The sequence below is a fragment of the Micropterus dolomieu genome, linkage group LG17 (genome assembly GCF_021292245.1).
Source record: "Micropterus dolomieu isolate WLL.071019.BEF.003 ecotype Adirondacks linkage group LG17, ASM2129224v1, whole genome shotgun sequence".
In the NCBI taxonomy this organism is placed as follows: domain Eukaryota; kingdom Metazoa; phylum Chordata; class Actinopteri; order Centrarchiformes; family Centrarchidae; genus Micropterus; species Micropterus dolomieu.
The window spans coordinates 18,672,157-18,683,994 of NC_060166.1; the positions used below are offsets into that span (position 1 = coordinate 18,672,157).

General features: G+C 41.3%; 2 protein-coding genes across 2 annotated transcripts in view; both read right to left on the reverse strand.

Moving 5' to 3' along the window:
- Positions 1-6,203, reverse strand: part of mmp28 (matrix metallopeptidase 28) — a 42,920-nt gene extending 36,717 nt beyond the window's left edge. Inside the window, exons 1-3 of the mRNA XM_046074578.1 lie at positions 5,939-6,203; positions 4,102-4,178; positions 2,491-2,690 (exon numbers count right to left, since the gene is read on the reverse strand). Of these exons, the coding sequence (XP_045930534.1) occupies positions 2,491-2,690; positions 4,102-4,178; positions 5,939-6,055 (394 nt within the window). The 5' untranslated portion in view covers positions 6,056-6,203. The remainder of the gene's footprint in view (positions 1-2,490; positions 2,691-4,101; positions 4,179-5,938) is intronic.
- Positions 6,204-6,407: 204 nt separating this feature from the next.
- taf15 (TAF15 RNA polymerase II, TATA box binding protein (TBP)-associated factor) overlaps positions 6,408-11,838 on the reverse strand; it is an 8,732-nt gene continuing 3,301 nt past the window's right edge. The window contains exons 8-16 of the mRNA XM_046074579.1: positions 10,792-10,826; positions 10,212-10,244; positions 8,973-9,082; positions 8,629-8,758; positions 8,430-8,537; positions 8,235-8,304; positions 8,031-8,110; positions 7,713-7,854; positions 6,408-6,843 (exon numbers count right to left, since the gene is read on the reverse strand). Coding sequence (XP_045930535.1) covers positions 6,804-6,843; positions 7,713-7,854; positions 8,031-8,110; positions 8,235-8,304; positions 8,430-8,537; positions 8,629-8,758; positions 8,973-9,082; positions 10,212-10,244; positions 10,792-10,826 — 748 coding nt within the window. The 3' untranslated portion in view covers positions 6,408-6,803. The remainder of the gene's footprint in view (positions 6,844-7,712; positions 7,855-8,030; positions 8,111-8,234; positions 8,305-8,429; positions 8,538-8,628; positions 8,759-8,972; positions 9,083-10,211; positions 10,245-10,791; positions 10,827-11,838) is intronic.

The window sequence follows — 11,838 nt, forward strand, 5'->3', positions numbered from 1 at the left end:
GAAGCCGTCATTGAACAGGGGAGGGGGTCTACGCCACCACTTATCCCCCACTTACAATGCTGTCCTTTCATCACTTCCCAGGAAACTCAACAAACGTAACCTATTGGCCTCAGGTGAAGATGCCAACGATGGTCGTTCAGTCTTGGTCTCGGGTAGTCTTAACTAGCATAACGACAACAGCCAGGAACAGCGGTATCAAAGATCCTGGCAAACGACCCCACTGAGGTTAAATAGCTGAGTTTCCCTTCCAGTCAGTCAGAACTGAAGAAGTCTCTTGAATGAGGGACGAAACCTCTTCTAGTATCTTCAACCAAGTCCAGTTGCCCTTGACTTTAACCTTATTTCGATAAATCTGTACTGGTTTTGACAGTACAGATTCAGTGATTCAGGCCCTTGAAATTATGGATACAGGGTCAAATTTTTTTTTTGGTATTGTGCAGTCCTTGTGAACTAGAATAATTTATATGGCAACAAAAATTACAGTTATATAAACGTTCTGATACATCTTCTCAATTAAATCGTATGTGTACAATTAGTTATGTCAAATTTAAACTTGCTTGACATGAATGTCCAATAGGTGCTGAGATATTTCAGCCTGGACCAAAGCTGTGGACCAACCGAGCAATACACATTTCCATCCATAGTGCCACGCTGCTAGCATGGCTAAAAATAAGGGCTTTACACAACTGACGCCTTCAAATCAAATGTTTCCTTAACCTAAGTGCTGAGTAATTCAAAGCTCACCTAACAAAGGCCAGTTTTACTGGCATTGTACCCAGTCTGAGTCTGTCAGACCAAATGCTCTACTCAAACATAAAACTCCTCCAGTCACAGTCAGAGATCTACTGCTACTGTATGACAAACCAAACTAATGCTTGAGTACAAGGCGTTGGTTAAACAGCCTTACTATACTGCAACTCACGATTAAGTTATAACATTGCTAAACTACATCAGGATATATAAAGCCATATCTGAAAAGTATTTGCCATTAACGCTGCTCTTTGTATAATAATCCAAGTCATGTCAGGGACTCGAATAATAACAGAGAGTTGTTGTCTTCATGAAGAACAGGCTGTAATCCATCCAGTCAGTCACTCAGCAAGATATCCACTCATTTAGATATTCAGCCAGTTTGGAAACAACATAATCCAGCCAGTCAGTTATAGATGTGTTTACCAGAGGGAACATGTCAGGTACTGACACGAAGAGGCGGCGGCAAACATCAGCCACCGCTGCATTCCCTGAACATTAGCCAAGCTCATCAGTGACATGAAGGTATGCAGAGGCTTCACACATCATGAGGCTTGAGGCACCATGCCGCCGCTTGCTACTCATTCACAGAGGAGATTGAGCAATGACAGCAGCAAAGAGGGATGAAAACAAGTCATGAAAGACACGAACATATAGTGTTAATATGCAGCCTGTAACTCCATATAAGAGGGTGACAACGGATCCAGATCCATACAAAAAGAAAAAGATTTTACTCCTGGGCCTTTTGAGATATCTTTCTAACATACAGACGGATAAACAGATTCAAAGATTCCCCCTGAGCCATCTGGCTTCATCAACTCCAACTGAAGACCCTGTCATCTTAAAAGTTAATAATCCATCAAAATTTGCCCCCCTCCACTCAATATCTCCCCCACATGTTTATAAGAGGTTAGAAATTACACCGCCAATTCTCAAGGATATTCTGTAAAGTACCCTAAGCTAGAGGACCTTGTGCTCAATTACTTAATGCAGTCTGCAAGACATTTGGCTGCACTCTTAACCACCGTTAAACACTCCAAATCCTCCAGTCTTTAGCCAGTTCAAATTGCAGTGATCTGCTCACCAATGAATGCGTTTATTGCTGTGTGTAGCAGAAAATGAGGATAATCTCAAACAAGAGCCTCAATAATTTTTTAAAGGAAAAGTGCAGTGTTTGTAGGGACACAACTTGGAATTACAGATTTCTAGAGGAAATTGCTGTTCGATGAACCCTAATACTTCCCAAATCATTTTACAAACTGATAAAAAAAACTATCCATTGACTTAAGAGGTCTTTTTGACTCGAGGGAGTCTCGAACTTTCAACAACCAACACAAGAGCATGTTACTCCAAAATTAAAGATGAAAAATGTTACTGTGCAGCTTTTCACCCAGTAAAGATGATGTACAAGATACACGGACTTGTGTAATGCAGCTAAAAGCAGGAATCATCCAAGCTGACGGGTGCAGCATCAGACACTCCACCTGCTTTAATTACACCCCTCACCTCTATTTAGTGCTTTAGTTTACAGAGGTGGACCCACCCAGTTGATGGTTGGCTCTTTATGACCACCCCACAACAGGACACACAAAACCTCCACGTGCAATGAGTGATATCACAGCTTGCAAACAGATGCAAAGATCTCAGTTAGGTCTTCACTGCACAGAAACATACATGCTCTCTCATATAGGTACTCATGTAAAAATGGTGTCTCAATAATGTACACATAACACACAATACCTTGCGCAGCAGAGCGCCCCCTCCTCCGCTGTGGTCGTCTGAGAGCGGCGCTCTTTCCAGTAAAGATGGCGTTTACTCTCTGAGCCCAGATATGCTGGCTGCCCTCATCCGACACCCCACAGCGGGGCTCCGACATCTGCCTCAAGGTGGCGCCGTCAAGCTCACCCGTGACCGGAAGCCGGGACAACATCTGGAACTCGCTACAGAGAGAGGAAATATTTGCAAGATGCTCTTCTAGAACAGGCATTCGGCTTTTCAATCAGTGACATTAGGAATCAACTGGAATTTGAAGTGACTGGATACTCAGTCTGAGACTCTTGACTTAATAGAAAGTAGTTTCTGAGAGGAGCAATTGAAGTTTAGCCACCCTCAAAGCATAACTATGCCAGACACGTAGATTGCTGGTGGATCGAAGATTTACACATTGTTCATAATGCAGCTAAATAAAGATATGCAATTAAACGGACTGCAGTGTCATGAAGCCATGATAGCATTGTCAGTGGTTCTGTTTCTCAAAATGCAGATGGAGACAGTAGACGAACGGTTATTTTCAAGCTTAAATATTGTGAAGCTAGTGCTCGATGAATTTGTATTTATACACCACTTTTCTGGACCCCAACCACTCAAAGCACTTTACAACACGTCACATTCACACACATACACACACACACAGTAGCCCCTTAAACCTAAACGTAACCATCATACCTAGATGCCTAACCATAACCCTAATCTTAATATAATTGGAACCTGAACCCAAAATCTTAACCCTCAAAAAGCACCTCAATTTTTGTCCCCACGGTGACAATCCTCCTATCAGTTAGGGTGCATTCTGGTTAAAATCCCCACCAGGAAAGCAACATGTAAACACACACACACACACACACATTCATACACTGATGACAGAGTGCTTCCTATCAAAAGTGCTCATCATAATACTAAGATCATCATCGAGTAATTTGGGGTTCAGAATCTTGCACAAGGAAGACTTCGACTGGACTGGGGGAACCAGCGGACCTCCTATTACTAGACGACCCACTCTACCACCTGAGCCCCAACCACCCCAAGTACATCGGCAAAACCCTGACCCACTGTTGCACAGTACGACCATGACCTGTACTTACTTTATTTACCAGAGACAGTTGACAGTAGATCCCATTAGATCACGTCACTGTGCTCCAAAGCTACCAGATTTTGATTCTGATGAACATGCTGACACTTGCTTTTCAACCACACACAGTTTACTACCTACTAACACTAACACCCAGTCCAAACAAAGCTTTTCAATCTGTTTCCATTATAGTACAGTCAGCATACAGGCCAGAGAGTGAGTTTCTTGAAATTCCTGGATGGTTCAGAGAGGGTTCAGGGGAGGTTTCTCAGGTTTTACTGGCCTGCACTGACGTTCAGCCCCGAGGCTTGTCCCACACCGAGCTCACCCTCCCCCCGATGAACACAACCAGCTGACTCTGATCTGCTGTATCACTTGGTTTTAAAATCACAACATGTTCATTTTAGGGCTTCTGATGAGCCTTTGTGATTTCTACATTGATGCTGGCTCGGGATCGTCACCAAAAACAAGCTTTAACTGATGAAGACCACATTACCACCTACCAGATAGCTGACTGCATCTCAGCTGCATTGTGGATGTGGTTGTCCTGATGGAGATAGCCATACTTTTCCAGAAAAACCTGCAATTGTTAAAAAACTTGTTAATACTGATTCAGAAATTCTCTAACTAAACATATAAACCCAACAGAAAAGTGGTTTCCAGTCATTATTACATCTAAGCGCCCTTCTACTTAACCTATACTTTAAAGAGACTTTTTGGATAATATGGTTGATTTTACAGACCAACAACCTCACTGTAAGCTTTGCTTCTCATAAGAACAAAACTCTAGTAAACCCCCAATGAGACAACCTCCCCACGAGTAAGGTAGTGTAAAGAAACTTTTCCATAGCTGCTGTAAGTTGCCACAGTGTACATAGATCTGGACCACATATGGAAGGGAATTCCCTGGGGTGTCCCAGAAAATTCATAGTTATTATTTCCGCAAGAATTTTATGCAAACGTGCAAGCTGAGAACAGTTTAATAACACCTATAAAAACTGTCAAAAATGAACCAACTGGGTACATGACAACAGATGTTGCATTGTGGTTTGAGCTTAGCCATGTTGATGGTTTAATATTAAGATCTTGTGTGTGTAGCAGGTTTCATGTTCAGACAACAGCAGGAGTAGCTATGATTACAGATGTGGTGATGAAATTAAAATTGTACAGATCACAGATGTGCTTGGCAAACAAGAATGTGCAACACAAATGTCCCTTTTAGAGACACTGAAACATGCCAGAGGGCTTTGTTTTATGTAAGAACAAGACCACAGTTGTGGAACACACGTAATAGCCTCATGATATATGGTCTTACAACTTTGATGAAGAACATGTAGCTTACAGATGCCCATCAAAGAGCTGTGAAATTAAACGCGTGCAGTCCAAACCACAGCGAGACAATTAAATTGTAACATCCCAAAAACACCCTGGGAAACAATTATTTGTATTTTCTTTTGAAAATGGGCTCAGTCTCCTTGTATGTCACTGTACAGCCGACATGGTCTAAATGTGTTAGTAAATGGTCACATTAACGGTTCTTGTAGACAAAAAAACTAATCACGCAGCAGTGTTTCTTACACTTTGAACTTTTCCCCAGTGCTTAGAAATAAATTTCTTTCCCTTTAAATATGTATTTTCTTTTCCTCTGGTCTTATTAAAATGCAATATATATATGCTACAAAAGTGTTGAGGTGGTAACCATTCCCTCTGTCACAAACAAAGCTTACACATTTGATGTTGGCAACACAACAAAGCATAAAGAATTATTACAGCAAGGAAATATGTCATATTAGCAATATTTGAAAAATTATACACTATTTTTCCCCCCACAACTAATTCACAATGACTGTACAGTATGTTTTCTTACATGGTGACCTGGTTTATGTTCAGAGGTCTAACGTTAAAACTCCAATAAGAAAAATCTAAATTAATTTTAATTATTTGGGAGTATTCCCAAATATATAAGTGTTGCTAAAAGTACCAACACCACCATTTAGGCTACAGAGCGTTTGAAAATCCAGTTTACTGTTTTACAGCCGTCTCAAAAACAATAAAAAAAAATTAAGTAATGTTCATGTCTTCAAGTATAAAGGCAATTAAACTGTTAACTACGTTTTTTGAGCCGATTTGAACCTGGTCTCCAAACACATCATGGTTGCTAGCATGACTACAGGTTACATTTCCTTATTCAGCAATTTGTCTTATTATATGCTGTTCATATTTTACATTTGAATGTGCCTTCTACTAAGTCTTACTTTTTAAAGATAGTCTACTTTAAATTCAGTTATTTGTGCCCCTTTGCCGAATCTAAAAAAAACCCAACACTTCTGACAGCACCACCTCGGGGTCCAGCGGTGAACCTCCGGCAGTCTGAGCGGTGATGAGGGTCACAGTGAGGATCCAGGCTGCCCTCACGTCCCGTCCATCTCCACACCGGTCCGGAGGTCGGCGGCTCATTGCGGGACAACCACACTATCAGCACTCTGCTGCTTGCATGGCGCATTTCGGTCCTGCTGATATTTTTTCCCCTTGTTGGCTTTCGCTGTCAGTACGTGACAGCATGCTGCTGCTCGCCTAACGTCTCCATCCCTGCGGACTGACGGAGCCTATTCAACAGGCAGGAGTGTCACAGGGGGAGGGCCAGCGCCGCCCATCTGTGCCAGAGGGCTGAATGATACCAGCAGAGCCCTACTCTGTGCCCTTCATGTAGTTTCCAATACAGCGTTTTAAGCGCTGCAAATGACGGGTATGAACTCAAAGAAGAGATCACGGTTTTTAATATTTTGAGAGAAGAACAAAACAAACAGAATCCAAGTAAAACATTTTATTCCGTTCATACAAAACAAACAAAAAAAAAAAATAAAGGTACGAAGTCTACCTCACAACACATCTGCAACTAGAATCTGAGAGAAAATTAAAAGATGTACAAAGAAATAAAACAAAAAAGGGGGAGAAAAAAAAAAACCAAACAACATTTGACCACATGCCAACAGTGCCAATCAGCCCCCAAGTCCCTTCACAGTAGCTCAACACACCCTTCCCCTCACTTGTAGATGAACAGTTATAGCTGGGATATATTGGCTACAAAAACAAGGTACACAAATCAGAATATCTGATCCATCACCTTCCCCAATCCTAACACCCCCCAATTTCCCTCCCTCCACAGCGAACTCAAGGGCTGGAATGGTTTCCATCTGCTCAACACTTAGTATGGCCGGTCTCTTCTGTCGTCTCTGCGGTCACCTCTGCGGGGAAAACACAAATGTTTCAGTAACCAGCTGACAAGACAGACATCCACTTGATTGTCAATGAATTAATCATCTGAACACCACAGATGAGGGTGAAATATGTTGTCTGCTTGTCATTCACCCTGCCTTTCGTCCTTTAAGATGTGTAAATGGATAACATCATTTGCTTTCAATTAAAAAAAAAAGAAAAAAAAAAAAAAAAAAGAAGCAGCAGCAGACTGTCCTTGCTTTTACAGCCACCCCCACCTTATAAACGCAGTACTTCACCTTCAGAGAGCTGCAATTTATCAAAACCTGCCAACACTCAAGACCCTCCATAACAGAAGTGGAGGATGTAGCATGAATATTTAGACACTTTGCAACTTGGCTTCTTAGTAAGCAAGGATTTAAAATGGCTCTGGTTTATTGGTGGAACTGCTGCTTGAAGTGTTTTCACACAAGCAAAGTGATAAGTATGCTCTAGTCAGGCAGTATGCACAAAAGGAAAAGAATGATGCTGGTGAAATGCATCGAAAAACAGTTGCATGTCAGAATTATTTTTTTTCCCTGCTGTCTTTAGGTTTACCAAACCTTTTAATGTCCAACAGCTCAAGTGTATTTCCTGAGTATAAAACAGTGTGTTTCTTGTATACTACCTGCAAAAACAGTATACTGTAGAAGGTTGGTATTTAGCATATACACTGTATAAAAATGGGATGGCATTTATCTTTAAGCCAAGCTACAGATTCTGCATTTGTTGACTGATCTTAGACAGGCTGCGCCCTCTTCTGGTCATACCATCAAACTACATCAGCAAAGATTACAGATCCAGTTGGTATCCTCAAGATCAGCTTCCAACAACAAGTGTGTTTTTTTATTTAACCAACCTTCCTCCCATTTTGTAGCCCCCGCCAAATCCTCCGCCGCCACCACCACCTCCGTAGCCTCCGCGGTCTCCCCCACGGAAACCTCCACGCCCTCTGAAGCCACCACCTCTGTCACCGCCGTAACCGCCTCTGCCTCCACGATCTGCAAACAATGTCGTCAAACTGCTTACAACTATTTATTCAAACATGTAACTTTCGTGGCCTAATGCTTTTAACTTGCTGTAATTTTGGTGCACACGTGTTATTTTCAATCCTGCATGTTTAGAAATGTGAACACTAGAGCAACTTTCTACAGATCAATCTAGTCAATGCACTCACCACCGCCTGCATCTCCTGGTTTGGGCGTGCCACACTTGTTACACTCTTGCCTTCGCGCAAAATTCATGTTGCCACAAGAGCTGAGGACAAAGAAATCACACATTTTATACAAAGTCACAACTGGGGCCAAATGAGCCCCAATGAGCTGTAAATTTGAACTTTTCCTTTAACTACATAAAAAGCATGACATGCTCTCATACAAACCTGTTGGGACAGGGCCAGTCTCCTCCCTTAATGTCAAAGCTGGGTCCACTACCACCACGACCTCTGAAACCTAACAGCAACACACATTGGTCAAAAACGTCAGAGCTGCAACATTAACACAAGCACTTCTATTTATGTCAAAACCAGATTTGACATTTGCTACTTGAGCCCTGGAACAGCTTGAACAATACCCACCTCCTCCTCGCCCCCCTCTTCCACCGCCGCCACCCCCTCCTCTCTGTGTGAACTCAGCTCTGCGAGTGGCAAATGATACTTTGATGGGTTTGCCATTGAACTCCTTGCCTGAAATTAAAAAAACAAATGAGTTAGAGCGACGCTGAATGATGAGAACGAGTATCATTAGAGAACTTTTAAAGCACGCTGGTGCCCTTACCATCAAACCAATCAATAGCAGCTTTAGCAGAGGGTGGGTCATCAAATGACACTGTTGCTTCTCCTTTTGGCCGACCGGTGGCTTTGTCAGAGTAGATGTTGATCATTAGCAGGCCAGTCTTCTTGTTCACCTAAAAGCACACCACCACCACGTGATTGTCAGTGCTCACGTTAGCATTTATTATCTGTGACTGGTTTAAAGCATCAAGAGTTCCAACAAACCAAAAGCAAGTAGAATGAAGTACCCCCCCCCCCCAAAAAACCACACCATTGGCTGTTAATCAAGTCCTTAGGATACATGTTACAGTATAATTTAATTAACATGCCAAGAGACTAATTCAATACCTTGATGATACCAATTTGCTTGAAGAAGTCGCCGACTTCCTGAACGGTGGCATCTTCTCCCAGTCCCTGGACAAAAATGGTGTTGTTGTCAGAGTTGTCCTGCTCACCATCTGAAGAAGAAAGATAGGAGACAAGACGTAAGCAATGATCACATGAATGAAAATGTGAATCTATGAGAAACCGAGGAAAATTTACTCTGTGACTTATTGTAGAAGCATAACAATCTGGGAGTTTGGGGGAATATCCATGTTCAGTTCATTACAATTTGTGATCAAACTTGAAACTTTATTTTTGTTAAAGCAGGGTTGTGGCTCCTTTTTTAATCAAGTTCAATGCTTTAAGACATTAAGACCTCAACAAATACAATTTAAGACCACACAAAAAACTATTTCTTTGATAGAAAGGAGTTTCCTATAATAGGTTTATTACTTTGCATATTCACGAATCAGGTAACAGAGCGACAAATACTACAATATGTCATAATTTAATTTAAGTTTATAGTGCCTGCTCGCTGTGTCTCTGGCAGTGACAAAACTGCTCAAAGTCAACTGTCAAGAAGTTGAGGGACTCTGAACTTTCAAGTCTGCTACATGCCAACAATGCAGGCATTATATAGCCCCACAAGTAGCCACTGCGTACCGCTGGAACATTTTTAAAACACGTGGTATTCAGCAGCTTTCACCCCACGGTGCCCAACGTGAACTTAACCACGTCCAGAACCTCCCTACAACCACTTTTCATTAAACTCGCATCTCCCCAACTGCCGATAACAAAATGACACAGCCAGATGTCAAGGTTTGTAGCTAACAAAATAAAAATTAATGGGAGGGGTCTCACATTGTCTAAAACTAACTTAAACATAATACACACTAATTAGATGTGTTACGATAGTCAATTTTCTCGCCAGCCTTAAACACTATCTGCAAATTTAACACCCAAATCCAATTTACGACAATTTATGACCTTATTTTCTTGATTTGATCTCAAGACTCTAAAGGAGCTGCAGGAACACTGTAAAGTTACACATTTCTAGATGATAGATTCCCAATAGATTGAAGTAAGGGCACATCAAAGTCATCCCAAATGGCCTGTGCCATCAAGCAATTTCAAAAAGTGGATAGACATTCTAATATTAGATTACAGTGACTGGATAGAGTAGGACTGATTGATCAGTACATGGTTATTTAATCGTGTGATGAAAAAAAAAAAAAAAGGGAGAATAAAAATATAAAGACTTACCTGGTTCATCCCTTGAGCCGTAGTCTCGAGAGCCTGTAAAACAGAGGAGAGGATGGAAAAGACAACTTGAGCAACGGGGACCTTAAACACTTTCACACAAATTATTATTAACTTTGTCCCTATCAATGCATAATGATAAAGAAAATTAAACAATGTCCATGTTTACAGCTCTCTGATGGGTGTTTCCATACCGTTGCACCGCATACCAACACCTTGCAACAAGAACAGAAGTGTTCTGTTTTTCTTGAGCTTACACCAGAAATGAAAACCACCAAAATGTCTCCAGAATTAGAAAGTTTTTCCCTTCTTCGTCCTGGGAACACCTCTGACATTACAATCAGCCCTCGTCTTCATGCAACAATACCATTATTTTACAACTCAGGCTCCATGTTCTTTACCATATCTGAAGTCATGTATGAGAAATCCTGCTAAGAATAATAGGTGGAGTCCCTTGGGATCTGGACATGAAAATGGTGGCATTCACTGTTTTTTTTTTTTTTTTTATAAATCCCCTGTTTTCTTTTTGCTAACTCAAGTTCTTTCCTCCCCCACCGACACAGTTCTGATGCTCGTCACTTACCACCGTAATTTTTGTAGCCACCACGGTCACCACCTCTGCAGAGGAAAAATTGGAGATATGATGGCTTTTCCTTTGTCCCAACTGAGAGCTCAAAGCTCCCCTACATCCCCATCAGTATGCACTCCTGCCAGGGTGTGCGACTATGGTGGAAATGTCTCACACGAGGAATACGTTAGTCTTTGACATTAGAGATCAATGAACAGACGACTAGGCAGCTCTGACTGAACAATCAGGCAGACGAGGGAAGACAATGATTACATGTCACTGGGTCTCCATTTACAAAGAATTTGGTACTTTTTTCTTCTTTACATGGCCAGATTGAATACCAAGTGCTGGAAAACCAGCGGAATTTGTTTTAACATGATAAGCCAAATTGGTGTGAAGGGGTGTAGCAACTGATAAGCAATCCACTGAGTGCATTTATGAGATCCTTTATCTGAGGTCCAAGTTTAAGTTCAATCACTCTGAACACCTGTAGTATAAAATGTAGATCCATGTTAACACAACACACATGTTCTCCATTGTCAATTATACAACACTTGAATGAAACCTGTTGAATGTGAAGCAGCTGAAGATGTGGCTCCAGGTCTAAGGACATCGTTTCAGTAGTTTCCATTGTTCAATTATGTGGTCCTCCGCGCACAAGAAACAAAATTGAGTTTCTGGCGACAAAACAAAAGTATGGCTGCTGGAGATAAACTTTTGATTTCTTTTAAATATATATATAAATATATTTTAATCCCTCACCTCTTTTGGATCAAAACCAAATGACAATGTAACAGGAAAGCTCTTGTCTGAATTTTTTAAAAAAAAAGGCCTTTCAATGGTTTATGGCTATATATAAAATGTACAACAGACAGAAAAGACATTGTTGTACCGGTTGGCTCAACAATTTAAGTTCACCAACATGTGGAGCTTTAAGATCATACCAAAGCCGGTCTCGAGAAAAAAAAAAAAAAACCCAAGGAGGAAAAAGTAGTGGGTACCTTAACTCATCTCTTCAAAGACAGCGCTAACCTGGGGGGGGGGGGGGGGGGGGAACATTTG